Here is a 23,472-nt window from a genome sequence, read left to right as displayed (position 1 = left end):
TGTCATCTACAAGATCCCCTGCAGTTACTGCGAGAAACACTACATCGGACAAACAGGAAGGAAACTAACAACAAGGGTACATGAACACCTACTGGCTACAAAAAGACACGACCAGTACTCACTCATCTCAATCCACGTGGACGAGGAGAACCACCATTTCGACTGGGACAACACCAAAATCCTGGGACAAGCTAGGCAGAGACAGGCATGAGAATTCCTAGAAGCCTGGCACTCCACGGAGCATGCTATTAATAAACACGTTGAACTCGACCCCATATACATTCCACTATGAAGGAAAACCGGAAGTGAGGCAATCCATCTCAATGGACCCCAGAGTTTAAAAACCAGGCGGGAAAACACACCGACGCTCCATCGGAGGCTGCACTGAGGACGTTACCCAGCAGGGTAATGAAACGTCTGCAAAACAAAGAAGTGTTTTTCTCACATCGCCGTTGATTTTTTACATGTTAAACCTATGCCTTTTTTTAATCACTTTCCCAAAGAAAATAGCTTCACCCTATCTACTCTATCTCGGATGTGGAGGTGTCAATGCTGGACTAGGGTGGACAAGAGCAAAAATCACACCATACCAGGTTATAGTCCAACAGGTTTTTTTTATAAACTAGCTTTGAGCTCTGCTTCTTCCTCAGGTGTAGTGTGGGAGATGAGGTATACCGACACAGAATTTATAAGCAGAAACGTAACAACCTTAAAAATGGCTGGCTCACTGCCTCCTGTTGAATCTTTAATCAGTTAGAAAGGAGATACAGGTTTCTATTGATTAAAATGCAAATCCCAGAATTTCTTTTAAGTCATTGACCTAAGATGAAATAATGGAGGGATCATCCAGTGAGGTTTTTGGGAGGGGCTAAGAAGTAAAAAGGGGATGGTGACGTTTTTGGGGTTGTACTGTAAGCCCCCAAATAGTCAATGGGAATTAAAGGAACAAAAATGCAGGTAGACTGGGGAGACTTGCAGGAGCAATAGGGTTGTCATAGTAGGGGATTTTAATTCTTCTAACATAGACTGGGACTGCCATAGTGTTTAGGGCTTAGATGGAGTGAAATTTGTTAAGTGTGTTCAGGAAATTTTCCTCAAGCGGTATATAGAGGCTCCTACTTGGGAAGGGGAAAAACTCGACCTATCATTGGGAAATAGGGCAGGCCAAGTGACTGAGGTGACAGTGAGGGAGCACTTTGGGACCAGTGACCATAGTTCCATTAATTTTAAAATAGTTATGGAGAGGGACAAAACTGGTCCACAGGTTCAACTTCTAAATTGGTGCAAGGCAAATTTTGATGGAATTAGACAGGAGCTTGCAAGGGTTGATTGGAGTAGTTTGTTTGCTGGCAAAGGGATATCTGGTAAGTGGGAGGCCTTTAAAAGTGTGACGGCGAGAGTTCAAGGTCTGTATGTTCCTGTGAGGGTGAAAGGCAAAGTTGGCAGGAGTAAGGAACACTGGATAACAAGAGATATTGACACTTTGACCATGGCTCAGGTACAAGCAACAGGGATCAAGGGAATCGCTGGAGGTACATAGGTGATGCAGAAGTTTACTGAAGAAGGAAATCAGGAGGGTGATAAGATAGCTTTGGCTGAGAAGATTAGGGTGAATCCAAAGAGATTCTTTAAGCATATCAAAGGAAAAAGAATAACTAGAGAGACAATAAGACCCCCGAAGGACCAAAACGGACATGTATGTGTGGAACCGCAGGAGATGGGCGAGGTCCCCAATGAATATTTCTCCTCTGTGTTTACTGTGGAGAAAGACATGAAGACTTGGGAACTTGGAGAAGTTAGTGGTGATATCTTGGGGACAGTCCATATCATAGTACATGAGCTATTGAACATATTAGAATGTATGAAGGTGGATAAATCTCCTGGTCCTGAACCAGGACCAACAACCCTGCAAGAGGCTCGAGGAGAAATTATGGGGGCCCTGGCTGATATATTTGCATCATCGTTAGCCATGGGTGAGGTCCTGGAAGACTGCAGGGTAGCAAATGTTGTGCCCTTATTCAAGAAAGGCTGCAAAGAAAAACCTGGGAACTATAGACCAGTAAGCCTAACACCTGTGGTAGATAAGTTACTTGAGAAGGTTCTGAGGGATAAGATATACATGCATTTGGAAAGACAGTGTTTGATTAGGAGTAGTCAGTATGGCTTCGTGCGTGGGAGATCATGCCTCACAAATTTGTTAGAGTTCTTTGATGAAGTGACCAGAAAGGGTTGATGAGGGCAGGGTGGTAGACATAGTCTATATGGATTTCAGTAAGATCTTGGTACCAGTCACATGGTAGGCTGCTCTGGAAGGTTAGATCGCATTGAATCCAGGGAGAATTGGCAAATTGCATACAAATTGACTTGATGGTAGGAAGCAGAGGGTAATAGTGGGTGGATGCTTGTCAGACTGGAGGTCTGTGACTAGTGGTGTGCCTCAGGGGTTGGTGCAGGGCCCATTGGTGTTTGTTATCTATATCAATGATTTGGATAAGAATGTACAAGGCACGATTAGTAAGTTTGTGGATGACACCAAAATAGACAGTATCATGGACAGTGAAGAAGGTTATCAGAAATTGCAGCAAGATCTTGATCATCTGGGGAAGTGGGCCAAGAAATGGCAAATGGAGTTTTATATAGATAAGTGTGAGGTGTTGCATTTTGGAAAATCAAATCAAAGTAGGAGTTTTATGGTGAATGTTGAGGTCTTAATGAGTGTAGTGGAACAGAGGGACTTTTGGGTTCGGGTGCACTGTTCTCGGAGAGTGGAAATACAGGAGGACAGGGCAGTGAACAAGGCTTTTGGCACATTGACCATCATCAGTCAGGGCACTGAGTATAGAAGTTGGGAAGTTATGTTGCAGTTGTACAGGACATTGGTGAGGCCACACTTGGAGTGTTCAGTTTTGGTCACCTTGCTATAGGAAGGATGTTACTAAACTGGAAAGTGTGCAGAAGAAATTTACAAGGACGTTGCCAGCACTCAAGAACTGAGTTATAGGGAGAGGTTGGACAAGCTAGGACTTTTATCATCAGAGTATAGGTGACTGAGGGAAATCTTATAGAAGTGTATAAGATCATGAGAGGTATGGATAAGGACGAATGCACTCAGTACTTTTTCCAGGGTTGGGGAATCGAGGACTAGAGGGCATCAGTTTAAGGTATGAGGGGAAAGAATACATGGGAACCTGAGGGGCAACTTTTTCACAATGGGATGCATATGGAATGAAATGATCTGCCAGCGAAAATGTTTTAGGCAGGTCCATTAACAACATTTGAAAGGCATTTGGACGAAGACATGGAAAGGAAAGGTTTAGAGGGATATGGGCCAAGCACAGGGCAATGGGATTAACATGCATGAACATTTTGTTTGGCATGGACCAGTTTGGGCTGAAGGCCTGTCTCCATGCTGTAGGACTCAATGACTCTGTGATAATCCATTGATTGGCATTGCCCTGACAATCCAAGTTTTACTAGCATCATTTGACTTTATTTAGGGTACAGAATATTGGGGCAATTAGGGAGAATTATTTTTAAAGGTTGCTTAATATACCAACACATGCAGTAGAGATGGGGTGAAATACAATAAGTACTCATTTAGATAGAGATAGTATAGAAACCTGAACCAGAAATTGCTGGTGATGATCAATAGGTTTGGCAGCATTTGTGGAAAGAAATCAGAGTTAACATTTCAAGTTTGTTAACTCTTCACCAGAAATGGTCTGATGAAGAATCACCGAAATCGAAACATTAATTCTGTTTTCTCCCATTAATTGCTGTCAGACCTGCTGAGTTTTGCCAGCAATTTTCCTTTTTGTTTCAAATCTCCAGCAACTGCAATTCCCTGTTTTATTTTCGTGCAGAAGCCTCTTTGGTTGTATATGCTCATCTGATTTATTGAATAGAGACTATAACGGGCAACAATAGAGGCTCAACTGTTGCATACATGTGCAATGGGAAATATTGTATTACCACATGGCAGTAAGAGCTTTGATCCAGGAACAATTGATTGTGCCCCGTCTATAACAATTCGGTGTACCAGTCACATGGTAGGCTGCTCTGGAAGGTTAGATCGCATTGAATCCAGGGAGAATTGGCAAATTGCATACACAATTGACTTGATGGTAGGAAGCAGAGGGTAATAGTGGATGGACACTTGTCAGACTGGATGTCTGCGACTAGTGGTGTGCCTCAGGGGTTGGTGCAGGGCCCATTGGTGTTTGTTATCTATATCAATGATTTGGATAAGAATGTACAAGGCACGATTAGTAAGTTTGCGGATGACACCAAAATAGGCAGTATCATGGACAGTGAAGAAGGTTATCAGAAATTGCAGCAATCACAGGTACCAGCAAGACTGCGAAAGGTGTAACTGGTTGAAATATATAAAGAAGCAAGCTGTGGATAGCGTGAGAGACAACCTGATAAAATACCAAAGCAGTCCTTGTATATAATCCCACCAGTAACTGAATACTTCAGCCTAATCTGAACCAAGGCACAGGAAGTGTATAAGACTTAGTCCAGCAACATGCCTGAGCCTTAGCAGACTTGTCCACTTGAATGTCCTCGGCAATCTGCAATGCTCCAGTGAATCACAGCATAAACTCAAGGAGCAACATCTCATCTTCAGACTAGGCACTTTACAACCTTCTGGGCTCAACACCTTCAGATTGTGAACCCACCCCCATTCCTTCCCTCTCTTTTAGATTTACTTGTTACATCCTCTGTCACCATGTCCTCTCTCCCCTTCCCCAACTCCAGTGGGACTGTCTGTTCTTTCCTGTCTGGTAGTTGGACACACCATTGTTCTGCTGTTCTCACTTTCCCATCACTTTATCTGAACTATCAACATCCTTTCTCCCTCAGCACTCCACCCTGCAATCCTTTAACTATTGCACAAATTCTGCACCCTCCACACTTCAAGGCAGCTCTGATGAAGTGTCATCGAGACTCGAAACATTAGCTTGCTCTCTCTCCACGGATGCTGCCTGACCCATAGTGATTTCCAGCATTTTTTGTTTCCTTAGACAATGTTAAACAACTTGAATCCACCAGCTAGTGGGAGGAACTGTGGAATTAGCTGACAAATATACAGATACATCGACCGATTCGAATCATCTCCTGCAACTTGTTATTGAATAACTTTTATTAATTCATCTCTAATATGCTTGATTAATCACACCAAGTAGACACATAGAAGATGGATGCGGGGATTTAGAAATTGGCACGATGAGGTGTTAGTTCAGGGAACTTAAGCGGAGGACTAAATTGCACAGATGGCTTGCTTTTACAATCCTAAGCTGAATACCTGATGGGTGGCAGAGCATGAAAGGAAAAGACAATGTCACTGCATTGGCTACCTTGGGCTAGGCCAAGGGCCAAAAGCACAGGGGTAACAGGAAGAATGGAATGGGCTAAGTGAGATAAGCTTTAGCTATATAGTCAGTAATAAGTAAAGTTAGCAAAGCCTGGGGGTAACTGGAGATGTACAGATGAATAACACACAGGCCATCCAGACAGTCAATGTTAGTGGCAAGAAGCCATGCTAATAAGGCCTTGGATGAGGAACAGACAATGCCTGTAATGACTGTGGGAAATAAAAATAATATCTGACACGTGGATATTGAAGTATAAGAAGTGTAACATGCATGCTGTAGCCTGTATAAAGTTTCAAGGTGTGTTTCTCTCCAGATGCAAGTAGGAAATTAATGATGGTTATCTGCTCTCCTGGAGCCCTCTATCAATTTGTCCAGCATACATACAACACTGGGCTTCAATAAAAGACAGAAAGAAAGATAGCATCTTTCTCATTTCGGGCAATGCCTTATTCCAGGAATTGATTGAGTGAAACTTTGCTGTATGGCCTCCAGTGCAAATTTATCTTTCCCCAAATATGGATACCAACACTACTTACAGTATTTCAGATATGGTCTCACCAAAGTTCTGTACAATCTTAGGAAGACTTCTTTGTTTGTGCACTCAAATTCCCTTCCAACAAAGGCCAAGTAAAATTTGACCTCCTAATTGTTTGCTGTATGTGCATTTTGAATTTCAATATTCCTTGCATGAGCACAAAGCAGTCTGTGCCTGCATTCAACAGACATAAACTAAATTCAGGCTTAGACCGATAAATGGCAAGTAACATTCATACAACACAGATGCTTGGCTAAAACTGTGTCCAACAAGAGAAAGTTTAACCACGTTCATTTGACATTCAAATTCCCAACAATTAAAATCCCAAAGGTTATATTCATCAGAAACTGAACTGGACCAGGCACAGTTGGAAATGTGATGAAATACTCGCATTTGGCTGGATGGGTGCAGCTTTAAACATACACAACAAATATCATTCACTGAAGCTGAAGATTTAGCTCCACTGAAATATAGGTGAATCCTGAATTGCAGATCTCACCCCACTGAATTTCAAATGTATCATGTATGAACATTGTGCTTGTCCTACCTTGAAATCTAAGAGTGTTGTTAATTAGTTCCAAGGAGTCAGCTATGGCATTATATTCTCCAACTTTAACTTCTATTTTGTCTGAAAAAAAAAGAGGGAACAAGACATTCACATATCACCAAAGAATTGATGTTCTGAATATTATATTATCTGTACGGCAATAATCTACACTTGATTGATCTGTTTCTCTATGCTTGTTCAATCATCACTCCATCACACAAGTTAAAGTTGCTTCAAACTGAATGAAAACTAGGAAATGAGGTAGCCAGGTGTTCAAACCCCTGCAGATTAAATTGTTATCTGGAATAGAAATAACTTTATCTCATTAAAATCCTGCCTATGTCTGTCAAATTGAATATCAATTTTTTGAGATGGATTGTTTCTTGCTTATTTTGGGCAGGAAAAGTTAACATATTTGTGAATCCCTTCCAAAAAAGTAACACTGGGTCCGGGTATTTTAGTTAGTTCCTGAATGCATCAAACTAATAAACACTGATTCATTTAAGCCAAATCATTCTTATATTAATGATATACGTATTAGCAGTACTTATGATTAGGCCCTCAAAATGCAGAACCTTCACTCAGAAAACATATCAGGAAATCAATCATGGGTTAATGTAATCAATTGACAGTCAAGGGAGGTTTCTACTTAGGCTTCAACTTCATTTTCTTTTAGTGTTACACTCAGAAGATAGTGTCCAAACCGATAGAAGGTATGTTTAAATGTTCTTGATGAATGGATATCTATTTCCTGGACAAAGACAATGAAAAGATTCTTTGGAATATGTCATTATGTTTCTAGTCTAATACTGATAAGAAAACATTAAATATCCATTGATCTATTGATGATTTGAAGCTTTACTTCATCTGGACCTGAATGAATTGTAAAAACACATATGGCACCAGTGCTGACTCTCATTTCATTAATGTATTCTTTTCTGTTAAAATTATTTATAATACTGAATCACAGTGTGCACCAACTTGTAATTTTGCTTTACATACTGTGGATTGATTCATTTAACTTGTCTATCTGGAGATTAATTTGGAACGTCTACCTGCTAAACAGTATTACATAGTCATTTTAATTTGATAGCTTACTTAAGTAGTGTAAACTTCTACCACATTCATTTCCAGATCATATGAGTGTGCTTCATGAGCCAAGCTACCAGTCTGCATTTTCTCTGGAGTTGGAATCATGAGTATTAAATGAGACAAACTTCTTTGCATCTCAAGCATTGCACGCAACATCTCTGCATTAAGAGCTTAAAACACATATTTCTTCTATTATTACACCACAAACTGCTTTTCTGTACCAACATTTTATTAACCTTCTTTAGACAATTACAAAGGAAGTGTTTGTGGTAGAGTTCCCAGCAGTCAGTTCTGGGGCTCTTGTTTTTCCTGATGTACATTAATTATCTGAATCTTGGTGTGCAGGAGTAAATACAATTTTGCAAATGACACATAACTTGTAAGAATTGTAAACTGTGAGGAGGACCACATGGAACAACAGAAGGACTTTGCAAATTGGTGGAATGGGCAGATAGATGACAAGTAAGGTTCAAAGAAGAGAAGTTTGAGGTGATGCACTTTGCTCAGAAGAACATCGGAAGATAATAAAAATTAGGGGGTACAATTCCAGAGGGGATGCAAGAGCAGATGAATCTGGATGTATATGTGCATAGATCATTGAAGGTGGCAGGACAGGTAGAGACAGTAGTTGGCATAGTGTTCTCAGCTTTTTTAATAGGGGCATAGAGTTCAAGAGCAAGGAGGTGAACTTGACCCTGAATAAGGCACTTGTTTGACATCAGCTGGAGTATTGTGTACAGTTGTGGATGCCGCATATTAGGAAAGATGTGAACGCATTGGAAAGAGTGCAGAAGAGATTTATTAGAATGGTTCCAGGAATGAGAAACTTCAGCTATGAGGACAGAATGAAGAGGTTGCAACTGTTTTCCGTGAGGAGAAGATGACTGGCCAGGAGATTTTGCACAGGTTTTCATCATTGTGAACTGGCAGGATAGAGTGGATTTGGAGAACATATTCCCACCTGGAAGATGTAAAAAGAATGAGAAGGCATAAAAGGGCTGAGGATCAGGCTAATTGGAGGGGGTAATGGCAACAAGAAGGATCTACTAGATAGAAGGAAGTGGGGCATGTGAGGTCCATTGGGGTGAGGTTTGCTGTACTATGGTCAAGGTTGAGAGGTTTGGGGGCTTTATTATTTATTCACACATGGGACATGGGTGTTGCACGCTGGCTAGCATTTATTGCCCATATCTAATTGGCCTTGTGAAGGTGGTAGTGAGCTTTCTTCTTGAACCTTATGCTGTACGTAGACCAGAATGACCTTAGAGAAGGAATTTTGATCCAGCAACAGTGAGGGAACGGTGAGTTCCTTGGAGAGGAACTCACAAGTGGTGGCTGCCCTATCTGTTGCCCTTGTCCTTCTCGATGGAAGCAGTCCTGAGTTTGGAAGATGCTATCTAAAAATCCTTGGTGAATTTCTGCTGTGCATCTTGTAGATAGTACACACTGCTGCTACTGAGCATCGGTGGTGGAGGATGTGGACGCTTGTGGATGTAGTGCTAATCAAAGCAGGCTGCTCTGTCCTGGATGATGTCAAGCTTCTTGAATGTTGTTGGAGCTGCACCCATTCAGATAAGTCGAGAGTATTCTATCACACTCCTGACTTGTGCCTTGTAGATGGTGGGCAGGCTCTGTGAGTCAGGAGGTGAGTTACTCGCCCAGTACTCCTAGCCTCTCACCTGCTCTTGCAGCCATTATGTTTATGTGGTCGAGTTTCTGGTTGACGGTAGCCTAGTTAGTGGTGGAGAAGCGAGGGAGGAAACCTAATAGGGTTGGAGGGATGAAGTGTACAATCATGGGGATTCCTCAGAGAGGTACCTCAAACCAGAAGGTGGATGTGAGGTCAACTTTCCAGATCCAGCAAGTTCTTGCATTGAGAATGCTGCCGTATTTCTCAATGCTTGGGAAACACAATTGATGTTATAAACTTCATAAGGAGAACACAAACGTGATTCATAGTTTCATTATCCTATTTAAGGTTAGAATCCACTTCCTTTGGTCCTGTTGGCTTCAGTTAAAGCCAGAAAATGGTAAGTTTGAAGCTGGATTGGGTCAGGGAACAGATTTTTGAGAACATAATTCTCTACCTGACACACCTGCCTGTATTTCTTTAAATTTAAATTTCTGCTCATTGCTCTTCATGCTACACATAAAGTTACTGAATGCAGCAGAAATACTGGTGTAAATTCTCATTGAGATCAATTTCCTAACAGCAGCTCTGTATGAGAGTGTGTTGGAGGTAGATTCAATCATTACTTTCAGAAGAGAATTGGACAATTATCTGATTAAAAATCATTTTTAGGCAAAATTCATTGCTGCAAGAACATTTTGGCAGATGTTAAAATCTGAACTGAGTGTCATACAACTATTTCCAACTCCAGTAGTAAATCAAAATCTCCAATATCGGCCTGCCTGCCCTATGTATTTACCAGCAGATCACGTTTTCCCATTGTACATTTGCAAATGAAACACAGTGTAAATACTACAAATAATTTGCCACCATCATTCATGATACAGCTTGGGTGAAGTATCTCTAAACTAATGCTTCATCCCATGATGATTTCCTCCCACTATCTTTGTCAAGCTTAGCCTCCTCATCTGGTGTCTCCTTCTCCACAGGCAAAAACCTGTGAGCAGCTGTACAACTGAGGGGTTCATGGTTCAGGTGCCTCATACTCTGTATGAACAAAGCTCCAAATCAGCCCCTGCATTATGCTGACTTTGTTTCTGTAATGGCACAGTACAGTATAGCCTGGCCTTATTTACGTTCTAGCCTCTCCAAAATGACTGGGAGAAGAGTTCAGAGTCTGATGTGAAATATTATCATCAAAATAAACAGAAGTCAATACAGTGTGGAGCTAGAGGAACACGGCAGGTCAGGCAGCATCAGAGGAGCAGGAGAGTCGACGTTTTGGTCTAGACCCTTTATCAGGAGGATGTACGCCCGAAATGTTGACTATCTTGCACCTCTGATGCTGCCTGACCTGCAATGCTCCTCCAGCCCCACACTGTATTGACTCTGACTCCAGCATCTGCAGTTCTTGCTGTCTCAAAATAAACAAAAGGTCTGGCTTGCATCTTCTCCGAATTTCTATAACACTGTACTTGTTGATTGCTTTGTCAGCAGATGTATAACAACAGTTAAGTTCTTAAACCAACTTTAAACTACACCGCTCCTTCTCCTAGCCATTTGGCGCTCTCTTCCTATACAAGGAAAGAAAGCAGGAAGATACAAGTGTTTGCTCTGATTTGTGTCGAGCTGTTGAAAGGGTTTGTGGAGGCGACTGTAAAGCACAGGTGCAAAATACCAGTAGGATATTGGTGAGTGGTGACAGCCAGTTGGATTTTGAAGAGGTGCCTGGTGAGGCCTACAACACGTGTCAGTCCGAAGAATGGTGTACAAGAAAATACTGGGAAAGGCAGAGTGCGTAGTTTGGCACCTGAAAGTGTTACTCATAATTTCTGCCCTCCTGAATTCTTGAATCCTTGTGGTACACTATCCTCAGGTTGAAGAGTCACACATCATCATTGACTCCTTTGGTCATTTTTATTCACATCTATATGGTTTGAGAGTCTAGCCTCTTGTTACTTGGAAAAGGGTGTCTTATTGCAGTCTCTCAGATCCAGCAGCAGGTCCTTCAGTCTTCCTAGTTGTCCTCCCATTCCTATGATTGCTGCAGCCTCAGGAACCGTTATTGAGCTCAGTCTTTCTTACCTATGCTGGGGTCACTAATCTTTCCTTTGACAGTTTTGGTTTGCCATCCTACTTACACTTTTTGATTAGGCAGGCAATCTAGAAGGAAGGTACTCATGCCATAGCTCACTAAAGAGCTAAAGTGAGCTCCTAATTCTGTCTATCACATTGTTCTGGCTCAGACCATCTGTTGAAAACTCCACCCTTAGTGCAATGTATTGAAAGTTCTTGGATATGTCACTTAATAGTGTGGACAATTCTTCAAGTTCTGAAAAAATGAGTGTCTAGCAACCAGTGCCTTTGCTCTTAACAATTATGTCATTCGGTCTCAGTTCTTCCTCCATAAAGCTTTCATTCATTTTGTCAGATTCATATTTAGTAAATGACTGAGGCTGCTGACCTGAAACTGAGTACCTCATTTATTGAAGATGCTGGGATCAGGACAAATGATTGACTCAGTCAGTATGGCTGGACGTTGGGCAGGCCCTTTTCAGTGGGTGTAGAGATAACTTCTTCTGCAATGTTTATAGATCCACAAAGAGGAGTGCTACTACCAAACTGTATTCATAATAATTTGTTGCTAACTTTGTTTCACTAATAATGTAGTAAGTATCTTTTCTAAGAAAGTTTTTGAACTGTCGAATACATAGTGAAGAATGGTTAAGTAATTTGGAAACTCTGAGCTGGGATTGTCTTCTGCTTATTTAGGGAAATAATATAGAATGTAATATATTAATTAGGCAAGCATGTAGAATGTTGGCATTACTACAAGGAAAATTAGAAACAAAACAATTACGCTTCAGTTATATAGGGCATCATGAGACTATGGCTCACAGTATTGGCCTACTTATTTAAGGAAAGCTGGAAATACACTGAAAGCAGTTCAAAGAAAGTCTACTCAACTAACTACTTACTTATCCAGTTCCTTCCCTAGATTTGCAACACACAAATTAAGAACTGGGGTTCGGACACTCAGTTCCCTGAGCCAGCTCCACCATTCAATAGGATAAAGGTTGATTTGATTATTCCACATTCACTCCTACTCCTGATAACCTATCATCCGCTTATATATCAAGAATCTATTTCTGCATCAAAAATATGCAGACACTCCTCTTCTCTACCAAATTTTGAGGAAGAAGGTTCTGAAGACTCTCCAGCCTCTGTGTGAAAAAAATATCCTTCTTATCTCTCTTTTAATTGGATGATCCCTTACCCCTAATTCTAGATTGTCCCACAAAAGGAAACATCCTTTTTACATCCATCCGCGTCAAGAACCTTCAGGTTCTTTTATGTTTGAATCAAGTAATCAATTACTCTGTTAAATTCCAGTCTAGACTGTCCAACCTGCGCTCATAAGAAAACATATCCATTTCAGGTATTGGTTGAGTTTATCTTCCCTGAACTGCTTCCAATACATTTCCAGTCTTCCTTAAATAAGTAGGCCAATACTGGGAGCCGTGGTGCCACCGATTCCCTTCATAACTGAAACATAACATCAGTTGTTTTCTATGTAATTTTCCTTGCATTAAATGCCAAATACAGAATTACATTCAGTGCTGGGCCCTGCAAGATGGTGGTGGAGTACAAGGTTCCACCCGTAGCTCATCCGCTCCTCTTCGTCTTTTTTCTTTCTCTTCTTTCTTTCTTCCTCCTACTGCTTTTTCTCTTCTTCTTCTCCTGTTGTTTTCCCCTTCGAGTCCCGGCATTCGACGATGACTCTTGGCCTCCAGCGACCTCTGGCAAGCAACGATCCTCATTCGCCGGCGATGATTCCCAGTCTCCGGCAAGTGACGATTCCCGGCTTCAGACGTCAACTCCCAGCCTGGCACAGCAGGTCTGGCATGGTGACCTTCCGGCCTCCTGCAGTGGCCTCCTGCTGTGGAATGTCACTAGCACCGTGTTGAGCCAGGGCTCGGTGCGGACTGGAAGCTCAGTGCCAGCGTGGTCTGCTGTTCTGAACTCTTTTCTGTAATGCTGGACATCTTATTCCTGTATTGTCTAGAATCTTGTCACAAAAGAAGCTGTGTCCAGGTACTTCTGTATCTAAGTTGGCGCTGTATTTGGCGACATATAAACTTTTCACTATTCTCATTGAGTTTATGTGACAATAATAGCTATTCTATTCTATTATGTTCTATTCTATTTTATTCTGTTTTACTATCATGGGCTAGTTAGTACCTTGCTCTTTGCAACCGGCCAAAAGGCCATGTTGTTTGATACCATTTGCCAGTCTTTTGGATTGGTAGTCTACATACATTGGCAGGTCTTGTGAACTATTCTGATGAATGCAAGACAAAAACTTCAACAAAATTTGCCTTTTCACATTATTCACATTACTTTGATCTTTGTACTTCATCCTATTGTGTGGTTACTGTTAAGGGATTTGTACACTACTATCACAAGTGATTTCTTGCCTCCACTGTTTCTCAGCTCTACCAAGACAGCTTCTACATCCAGTTTTCCTGAACTTTGGTCATCCATCTCCCTTGTGTTAATGTCATCATTACTTAACATAGCCACCCCTCCACCTTTTCTTTGCCTCCTGTCCTTCCTAGTTGTCAACGGTTCTTTAGGTCTCAATCGGTGTTTAAACATAGCCAAAACGTAGGGCATGCTGGTCAAAAGAAATCAGAAGACAAACAGTGGCCACGCTCTTTCAATGACTGTGTCACTCTAATTAATGTGCTTTTCCTGTTTCATCAACGTGCATCGTTTACCCACCATTAATTACAGCACTAAGACTGACCACTCAAAGACAGATTCATGGAGCACTCAAATGCTGGTCATGGAAGGTATTGGCAGGTTGTTCTGTTGAACAATCAACTGCAAAAAATCCTTCTGAGCACGTGAAGTGGTGAGAAGTTCTCAATACAGTGTATTGGGCACCAAACTGAAGCTGGAGCCTAAGAATTTTCACCATGTCAGAGAGTTCCTCAAACATGGGAAAAATTCTGCATGTGGTCTGAAATCAAAAGTCCTGCCCACAAACATGGCATTTCCTATTTCCGTGAAGGTGGAGTCAGCTCTAGCTTCATGAATATGTGGTTCCTAGAGAAAAATAGTTATTTATATAATCAGCTCTTTCCAGTTAGTTTCAGTTTAGTAACCTCACTGCTTGGAACCCAGAGTGTACAGCACAGGCCAACTTAGAACAGATCTGTTGAGTGTACACAGTGTGGAGCTGGAGCTGGTGGAACACAGCAGGCCAAGCAACATCAGAGGAGCAGGTAAGTTGACATTTCGTGTCGGGACCCTTCTTCAGAAGCCATTTCTGAAGAAGGGTCCCGACCCGAAATGTCAGTTTTCCTGCTCCTCTGATGCTGCCTGGCCTGTTGTGTTCCTCTAGCTCCACATTGTGTTATCTCTGACTCCAGCATCGGCAGTTCTTACTATCTCTGTTGAGTGTACAATTCTTTAAGATGGTCATGATGCACCTTTGTACCACTATGGATATGATGCTCGGACACTGGGGTTCAGATTTGCACTGGGGAAAGAGGGTCAGGTTCCCTTTGGGAGGGTGATTCAAGATCACTGTCAGGGGTCAGGTACACTGAGATTGTTAACTGTGAAGATGACTACGTCAGAAGATGCCTAAACTTCTTGGAACTGTCAATCCAGTAAAAAGCCTGTCAAGAAATGTCAAACCTGTCAGGACCTAGCAAAATGTAATGTTATGAATGAGAGTGTTTTTCTGAATCTAGTCTGCAATACAGAACTTTCAGTGAAAAACTTTATTTCTTTTCTCCTGTGTGCCCAGGTACTTGTAGATATGAGATGAGTTGACACTGCAGGCAAAAAGGAAAGGGTGATGTGGGAAAGAGGCACTAAGTTGGCACAGTGGTTATGAGAGTCCATGGTTTATGAGTAGAGGAGCAGAGGGTGGCAAAGGGGTTATAAGGGGCTATGTGGATGGAAAAGGGGCATTGGAGGTACGATGGGAAAGTAGGATGAGTAAAGCATGTTAAGTGGCATGGGTTAGCATAAGGTGAATTCTAAGCTTTCCTCACTGCAGAGTAACCTGCATTACATCATCACAACATGAAGGGTTTCCATTTCTCCTGTTACAAGGAGTGGTACTCACTTTACAGTTCTGCATTTGGCATTACGACCAGGTAAGGTTCCATCTAAGAAGTACTCTGCCTAATCCAAGATCCGATAGAGGGAGAGGGACTAAAGTTGATGTGTGAAACATTTCATAACAAGGTCCCTTACAGATAAAGTGACAAGGAGCAGGAGTAAGAAGACTTTGCCACAATTTAAACAATTAAATCTGGGATAAGGATCCACCTCCTTAATCTGACACAATTCTTTCCTATGTAAGTGTCTCACAGTACCAAGCTGAACAATGCTGACTGATGGCCTGGTTATGTAACTGCTATGAGTTTTGCACCACTCACTGTAATACTGTACAAACATACAGCCACAGCCAATTCCTGCAGCCAAGTTGACTGAATTTGCTAAAATTTTAAAAGGCAATTTTGTCAGAAGATAAAATCTTTTCAAAATCTGAAAACAACAACAGCAGATCTCACCATGCTTCATGAGCAGCATGTTACTGTTAACCAGCTATTGATGCCTCCTTTTTCGTGTTCCATGGTAGATAATTTTAAAAACCATCTGTTCACACCTTCATTTAACTATAGTGTGCGTTTATAAATATTATGATTCAGACATTCTGAATTATTCTATTTTCTGTAGGAGGTACCAGTGAATGCTGTCATGTTAATCTAAGATCATATTTTACTTAGGTTGTGGATTTCTTTTGGGTCTGCAACACAAAACAATCCGGCTTGTGTCCTCTGCAAACCGGATCTGCTTCAACATGCGTAACATCTGAACAAATGTAGGAAGACTGGGTTAAAGAAGGAACTTTATTCCAGTTTATTGTACAACATACAGAAAAGGGATGTGGCTTATCCTTGGAGTTCAGCTCAGGCTCAGGACTGGGCCTAGTCTATTATAATTGTGAGTGACGGCCATTGAGCATGTGCAAATGCAGACCGGGATGAAGCAGACTGTAGAAAACATCAGCACATGTTCCAATGATGTCACCGAGCTGTGTGCAGTTATGTCATCACCAGCACATGCAATGCTGGCAGAAGGGGCCAAGAAGGCTGGGAACCCTGGGACAAAGGCCAGCGCTAAGAGCAGGGGCAGAGATTGGCGTGGAGCAGAGGGCTGTAAAAGATGCCTGCACGTGGAGTGGGAATGGGACGGGGCCTGCACTGGGAGCAGTTCTGGGAATGGAGATAGGTTGCATTGGGATCCAGGTTCCTTTTTGCCTGGGAATGACAGGAAGACTAGGGAAAGAATGGAAGGCCACAGCAGGAGTGGGAGAGAGGGGGAGGTTTTTTGAATGGAAGAGAGGAATGCTACAAAGATAGATCAACTTCAAACCAAAATAAAATCTTTTCATTATGTTTTACAAGTTACTTTCATAATGACATTCTGCAGTGCTATCTTGAGATAAGCTGACACTTCTATCATTTGAGAATGATGTATTTCCTTCTGCTTTTGCACTAAATAGATTTGGTGCACAGTCTAATCCTCCCAGCAACCCTTCTGTTCAACACTCTTATCTGAGCATCTCTAAAGTCACTGACTGAATTCTGAAGACAGCCATATGTGAGCACACTTTCTTTTAATTTTGTTCCATTATAATATAATATAATCTATATCAGCAAATTGTGATTTGACTACATTGTTCACAAGAAATTTGAACATATAAAAAGCTATGTTCAAATTTTTCATATGCATTGCATTCATTGAACTTATGGCACTTATGAGTGAATCCTAATTGTTTCCAATGTTTTATGAGAGAGGCTTCTGTTGCAGTACTCCAAGGGCCACGAAGAATGGACAGAACCTAGGTGCATGATCACTGCACCTCCCATATACCCAGAATATCCAAAATATTCAAGCCAAAATACCGACATGACTGGAAATGACAAGCTGTCTTAGGAGCATTAGTGGTGAATGACCAGGTATCTTTAATAAGTGCTCTTGTCTTTCTTATTCCCTTTTCCCTGGATTATTTTCTGTCTAGTAGGATTTGTTGAGTTTTTTTTTCTACCTGTGATGTCTGAGCATTCACAGTATTAATGTAAGCTTTCTCTTAAATCTACAAGCCTTATACATGTCAAGTGAAGATTTGCTCAAATAACCCAAATACTCTCTTGCTTGGAGTTGGTCGAAAGCATAAAAGAGAAATGTCAGCAATGGCCAGCACAGCACATTTCACACAGATCAGTGACTTCAGATCAGCAGGTAGGAGACCATGAGCTCCTGCATTAGAATGCTGCTGAATATGAATAGGTTTGAAGGCTTGTCAGCAGTAAAAATCTCATTCCAAATATTCTGACATATTTGCTAAAGTTTTCAGTATTATTTCTTCAAATGATAGCAAAGGAAACTGAAATATAATCACTCCATTTTTTATGAAATATAATTTTATTTATGACAATCCTCTTCGACTGGGGCACAAATGATTTTCATGGTATGGTTGGCAGAATATGGCCATCAAGACAAAGTGAACAGCAAAATCATCAAAGCAGTGGGTTTTTTTTTAAACCTTTTTTGGAACAATGACATTAGCACTAAACAGAGATATTTTATTGCCATGATGCAAAATTGTAAATATCCCTTGTCTCAAATATATGTGATTTTTGAGGGGTCAGCAAGATAGCTGACTTCCCAGATGCCAGATCTTGGATTGAGTATGCCAAAATGCAGGGAAATTGGGAACATTTCCATACAGATCATCCCAGCATCCATATGTGGTAGAGTAGTAATAATCTTTAGAAGAATCAAGGCTAGAAACCCTTGAGTAAGAAAAGGTATTAGGCCTCACTTCCCTATCTTTTCACCTTGATTTTCCCCTGCCTATTTTGCTTGGCTTTGGCCAGTATAACGAATTTTGATTTACAAAAAAACTGCAAGTGCTTGAGAAACTCAACAAGTCTACCAGCATCTGTGGAGAGTTAGCAGGTTGAGTGCAACATGGCTCTTCTTCAAAACCCAGAACTTGATTTCTAAAGAAGGCTCATGTAGAGCTGAAACAGTAACTCTGTTTCTCTCTCCACAGCTGCTGCCAGATCTGCAGTAATTCCATCACTTTCTGTTTTTATTGCAGATTACCAGCATCGGTTTTGCCTTTATAAAGGAGCCCTATGTGTTTACACCAGCGTTCTGTCTTTCTTGTCCTCATTTGTCCTGTACATAAGGGATAAATGAGAGCCAAGCACAATAGAAGGGAAAAATAAAGTGATATTTTTTACATGAATGATAATGCAATTATAGCACAAGTTGTTTCAAGGCTCCTGTCCCTGCCTATGGATGATTGAGAAAATGATGTGGTGAAACTTGGAAGCCCAGTTTAGATGCTCAGGTAGAGCTACAGCTGGTACAGACCTTAGCATTGGAGTTCAAATAGTATGGAGCCACTGAACATTACCGATTTTGGAAAAAGCTATGCGGGAAAGTATATGTTCACATATGTTCAGAAACTGTTCACAACCAGCAGCTTACCTTGAAACTGTGAGAATATGATAGTTCCCATTCGCTCTCCATTTCTAAACACAACTTGTCCCTGTCAACAAAATGATAACATAATTTCAAAAATGTGGAGCACATCAAAATGTAAAAAGTTTCTGGAAGTTAAGAGAAGGAAAACAATCATCCAATAAGTTTTAATGTGGATTTAGTTGACTACTCACGACTAAAAACATTCCCCAATTTATTTTTTTTATACACAACATTTCTTCAAGACTAATAAGTCATAAGCATCCTGACCTCTGACAAACAGGAAACAGCAAATTTGAATAAAATTAGAAAGTAAACTCAGGTATGGCAAAATAAACAAGAACTTGGTTTACATCTTCAGGGCAAGTAACTTCAAAGAAAGATAGGATCACATTCTGGTAGTGGAATCAGTCATTTTTTCTTGATATCCAGAATCTCATTACTATTTTCCAAACCAACTCTCAATTTCTCAGGCTGTTCAAAGGCTACCATAAGACCAAAATGCATAGGAGCAGAAATAGGCCATTCAGCCCATTACCTCAGCTCTGCCATTCAATGATATCATAGCTGATCTGATAATCTTCATATCTACTTTCCTGCCTTTTCCCCATAAAACTCGATTCCCTCAAGAGTTCCTAACAAAAGTACTGGGGATATTGGAAGCATAAATAATGAAGAAAAATGCCAGAAACACTAAGCAGTTCAGATAGAATTTGTGGAGCTGAACCATGAATCCTACTTCTTACTTCACTCAGCTGCCTGACCTCCTGTGAATTTCCAGCATTTTCTAATCCTTCCTTTCCCCAACCCAGGAATATCATTGCATTTTGTGCCCTAACACTACCCTGATTAAGATCAGCTAGTTTAGCACAGATTGTGGCAGAGAAAGAGTAAATGGAAGTATCTTATATGATGAAAGTTGGAAGAAGTGGAAATCAACTTTGCACAATTTTATCTGCAAAATATTACATTGAATATGTGTCCATTTGTATTAATCAAATGGCAAATGTGGAAATAACATCAATATTAACATTTGGTTTGGCTGTCGAAAACAGTATATGTCACAACTGTGTTTTGATATTGCCCAATTCTTTTGAAGTTAAGGATCTTCGAAAAGAACGCATCTGATTTAAAAAAATCTGTAACTTGAGAAAAGCTCTAAATTAAGTTTTAAAGTCCTTTCAAGATGAAAGTCACAGCAGACGACATTTTGTTCTATGGTGGAGAGGCTGGGTGGGGATTAATGTCTGTTGAATGGTGTGTTTTCATTAATCATAAACGGAAGGATTTTAATTCCATTAACCCATGACCACACAATAGGTCCTTCTAAAGGCACGGGAAATCAATAGTTGTGTAATAAACTTTTAACTTTGATCTCGGTTAAAGCATAAAGCTGTACCGCAGTTCTTTTTTAAATTTGGAACAGTTAATGTCCAGGATATCACTTTTTTTTGACAAAATGTCAAATGTGTGTGTGTTAGGTGGAGGCATCTTTGGGGACAGCGACAGGGTTAACGTCTTTAGTGTAATTTATTCCAACAAAGAGTCATGTTGAATTCAAAACATTAACTCTGTTCCTCTTTCTACAGATGCTGCCAGACCTGCTGAGTGGTCTTGATTGAGAAAATGATGTGGTAAAGCTTGGAAGCCCAGTTTTGATGCCCAGGTAGAGCTATTGCTGGTACAGACCTTAGCATTGGAGTTCAAATAGTATGAAGCCACTGAGCATCTCTGTGCTTGTTTCACATTTCCAGGAATGCAGTAGTTTGCTATTGGTTATGTCTCACATCCTATCAGGCAACTCAGCATTTGTGAATCAGGCAAATCTGGGTCCAATCGCCACCTACTCTGACAGTCCACTGGTGAGAAGGTTAGCGCTTTTTCCTTCTACTTGTAATGTGAGGGTCACAGGGAAGAAGGGTTGGAGCAAGGGTAGTGAGCGAGGGAGGTAACATTCAGAGCTCATACTCTTGCCCATCATCTAGGTCCCCAATGGCCCAGATTGGGTCATGTGGAGGCCCCTGTAAACTTGGTGAGTAGATTGTCCTGATGCATCAGTCAGGAAACTAAGCAACTTTCCTGCCCAGGGACAAGGCAGTATTAGATAGTTAGTGCAGTGGGGCCCTTAAGTGGTCATTAATTGACCATTTAAAGATCTTAATTGCTGGCCAGCTGGGAAAATCACCCATGGACTTTGTCACACTGCATTTAACTGCAGAGGTGACGTGAAGTGGTACGAGTTTCACTCCAGATCCAACTCACCCAATCCTGTCCCCTCTCTGGCCTCCTCCTGGAAGGGCAAAATTCCACCCAAAAGCTAAGAAGGGGCCATACAAGCTAAAGAAATTCACAGGTGATGAACCACCCTGGAGGACATATCTGGTGTGGTTGAGACAGAATAAATAAGCGTTTCTATTTATCGATAAATATGAATAAACAATAACAAGTAAATCTTGATTATTTTTTATTGAAGTGACATTATTGTTCTGTAAGCTATGTCACAGCCACTTTAAGTAGCGTACAATCCCATAAACAGTAGAAGAGGAATGACTAATAAATATGTCATAACAGTTTTGATTGAGAGATATGCAACTTTGGCATACAACTTTTTATAGTCACACAAACAAGCAGATGGAGGCTTCAATTTAACATTCTCTCTTCAGGAAAATACTAATACTGACAATGATGCAGCCAGTGTCTCAGAGGGAATGTTACTGTTACCAACTGGTCCAAGCTGGCACTTGTTCAAACGCGGATAAAGGAGTTTCACACAACAAATGCAGCAAAACTAATGCAAATCCTCGGTTTCGAAAACAGTAACAAATTCTTAATCTTAGTTTAAAGACCTGACTATTCTGTCATTTGGATTAATGCATGTTTCTACATCAGCTGAAATTAAATTGTCAAAGTCTCTAAAAGTGTATAGTTTCTACTCTAGAAATCAATGGTTAATTTATAATGGACTCATTGCAACAGTCTCTTGACACATTAACTTAGATTCAAAACCAGCAGGAACGTCATAATGGGTTAAAACAACAGCATGGCTCAGGCTTTAGCTTCATTTAAGTATCAGAGATCAACTCTTTGTAAATATCAGAAAAGAATTTGAAAACCAGTTCACAAAGTGGATTCCCTTGTTGTTCAGTTGTGCTGTTGATTAAAAAGACAAAGTGGGGCCCAATATAATGTGTCTTCCAAAGAAATTTTCATTAAAGGTAATAAAAGTTATTTCTCAAAGGAGGAAAGATTTTGGTGTGTGACTGGCTCTGATTAAATCATGCTGCTTACTGTGACTAAATAATCTTATGCCCTAGAAACTAGTGAATGTTTTGTGAATTGTTCCTACAACTCCAACGTTCCTCTGAAATAGACTTTCCATGTAGGATAATCTCAGGCTGCTGAAATATTTACGTCAGTCTTTATGTTGGTGAGATTTTTGGAGGATTTTTTGCTGAGAGAACTAGTGAGATTTCTTATCTTCTCTCACTATAGTCACCTCATTAGTTGTCTACACCACCCCTATGGTGTCTCTCACATACAAACTCTGTCCCATCATATCACAAACCGTTCTCAAAACTGGTCACTAAGCGGATTTCCAACATAACGGTGCCACAGTGGCTCAGTGGTTAGCAACGTCTGTCCTTGATGGAGATGCATGTGCCCAAGAATGAGACTGATTCTAAAGAGTAGTCCATGGTAAGTCTGATGGTGGGATGAAACTTGTTGATATCACTATGTCGTTTCAGTGGTTCCTCACCACGGGTCCAAATGAAAAAAATGCTGTCAACGTATCTGGTGTAAAGCTTTGGTTGGAGGTTCTGTGGAGCAAAGAAATCTTGTTTGAACTTGTGCATGAAAATGTTGGCATATTGGGGGCAAATCAGGTCCCCATGGCTGTTCCGTGTGTCTGAATGAAGACCTGCTTGTTGAAGGTGAAGACCGTGTGGTTGAGGATGAAGTGGATGAGTTGTAAGATGACGTCTGGAAATTGGCAGCTGGTGGTATTGAGTGCTGAGGCTGTTACAGTGATGTCACTGTCGTCGTGGGGGTTGCTGGTGTAGCGTGCCAACAGGTCCATTGTGACGAGGAATGTTCCTGGTTCGATTGGTCTGTGGGTGCTGAGTTTCTGTAAGAAATCCGTGGTGTCACGACAGCAGCTGGATGTTCCCTGTACAAAGGGTTTCAAGATGCCCTCAACATAGACAGAGAGGTTCTTACACAAAGACCCATTGCCTGATATGATGGGACGTCCATGTGTGTTGGCTTTGCGTATCTTCGGAAGGCAGTCAAATTCCCTACGTGAGAATTACACGGGATGAGAGTAGTGTGTAGGGTACTCTGAAGGACTGGATCAAAAGGCTTGATCAGTCTGTTGAGTTCATGGCTGTGTTCTTTGGTCGGATCGGCAGGCAGTTGTTTGTAGTGTTCCTGGTTGTTCAGTTGTCTACGTACTTCCTTGCAGTAGTCCGTTCTATTCTGAATGATGGTGGCTCCTCTTTTGTCTGCTGGTTTGATGGCAATGTTGCGATTGGTCTTGAGAGCACAGATGGTGTTGCATTGGTGACATTTTGCGCTATCTTGTGAGTGCGGCTGATGAATTTGGCATTTACGCATTCCCTGTCAGCTTGAGCATACATGTCAAGCCTATGGCAACGGCCCTCCGGAGGGTTGATCGCAGCAAACTACCCAGCCTTCAGCACAACAT

General features: G+C 41.1%; 1 protein-coding gene across 1 annotated transcript in view; it reads right to left on the bottom strand.

The window, feature by feature from the left end:
• Positions 1-23,472, bottom strand: part of gabbr2 (gamma-aminobutyric acid (GABA) B receptor, 2) — an 877,108-nt gene that overhangs the window by 133,992 nt on the left and 719,644 nt on the right. Inside the window, 2 exon segments of the mRNA XM_048608319.1 lie at positions 6,461-6,541; positions 18,774-18,834. Coding sequence (XP_048464276.1) covers positions 6,461-6,541; positions 18,774-18,834 — 142 coding nt within the window.

This window comes from Rhincodon typus, chromosome 2, assembly GCF_021869965.1.
Source record: "Rhincodon typus isolate 14 chromosome 2, sRhiTyp1.1, whole genome shotgun sequence".
Lineage (NCBI taxonomy): Eukaryota > Metazoa > Chordata > Chondrichthyes > Orectolobiformes > Rhincodontidae > Rhincodon > Rhincodon typus.
The sequence above is the reverse complement of the archived record's forward strand: the minus strand, read 5'-3'. Positions and strand labels throughout refer to the sequence as shown.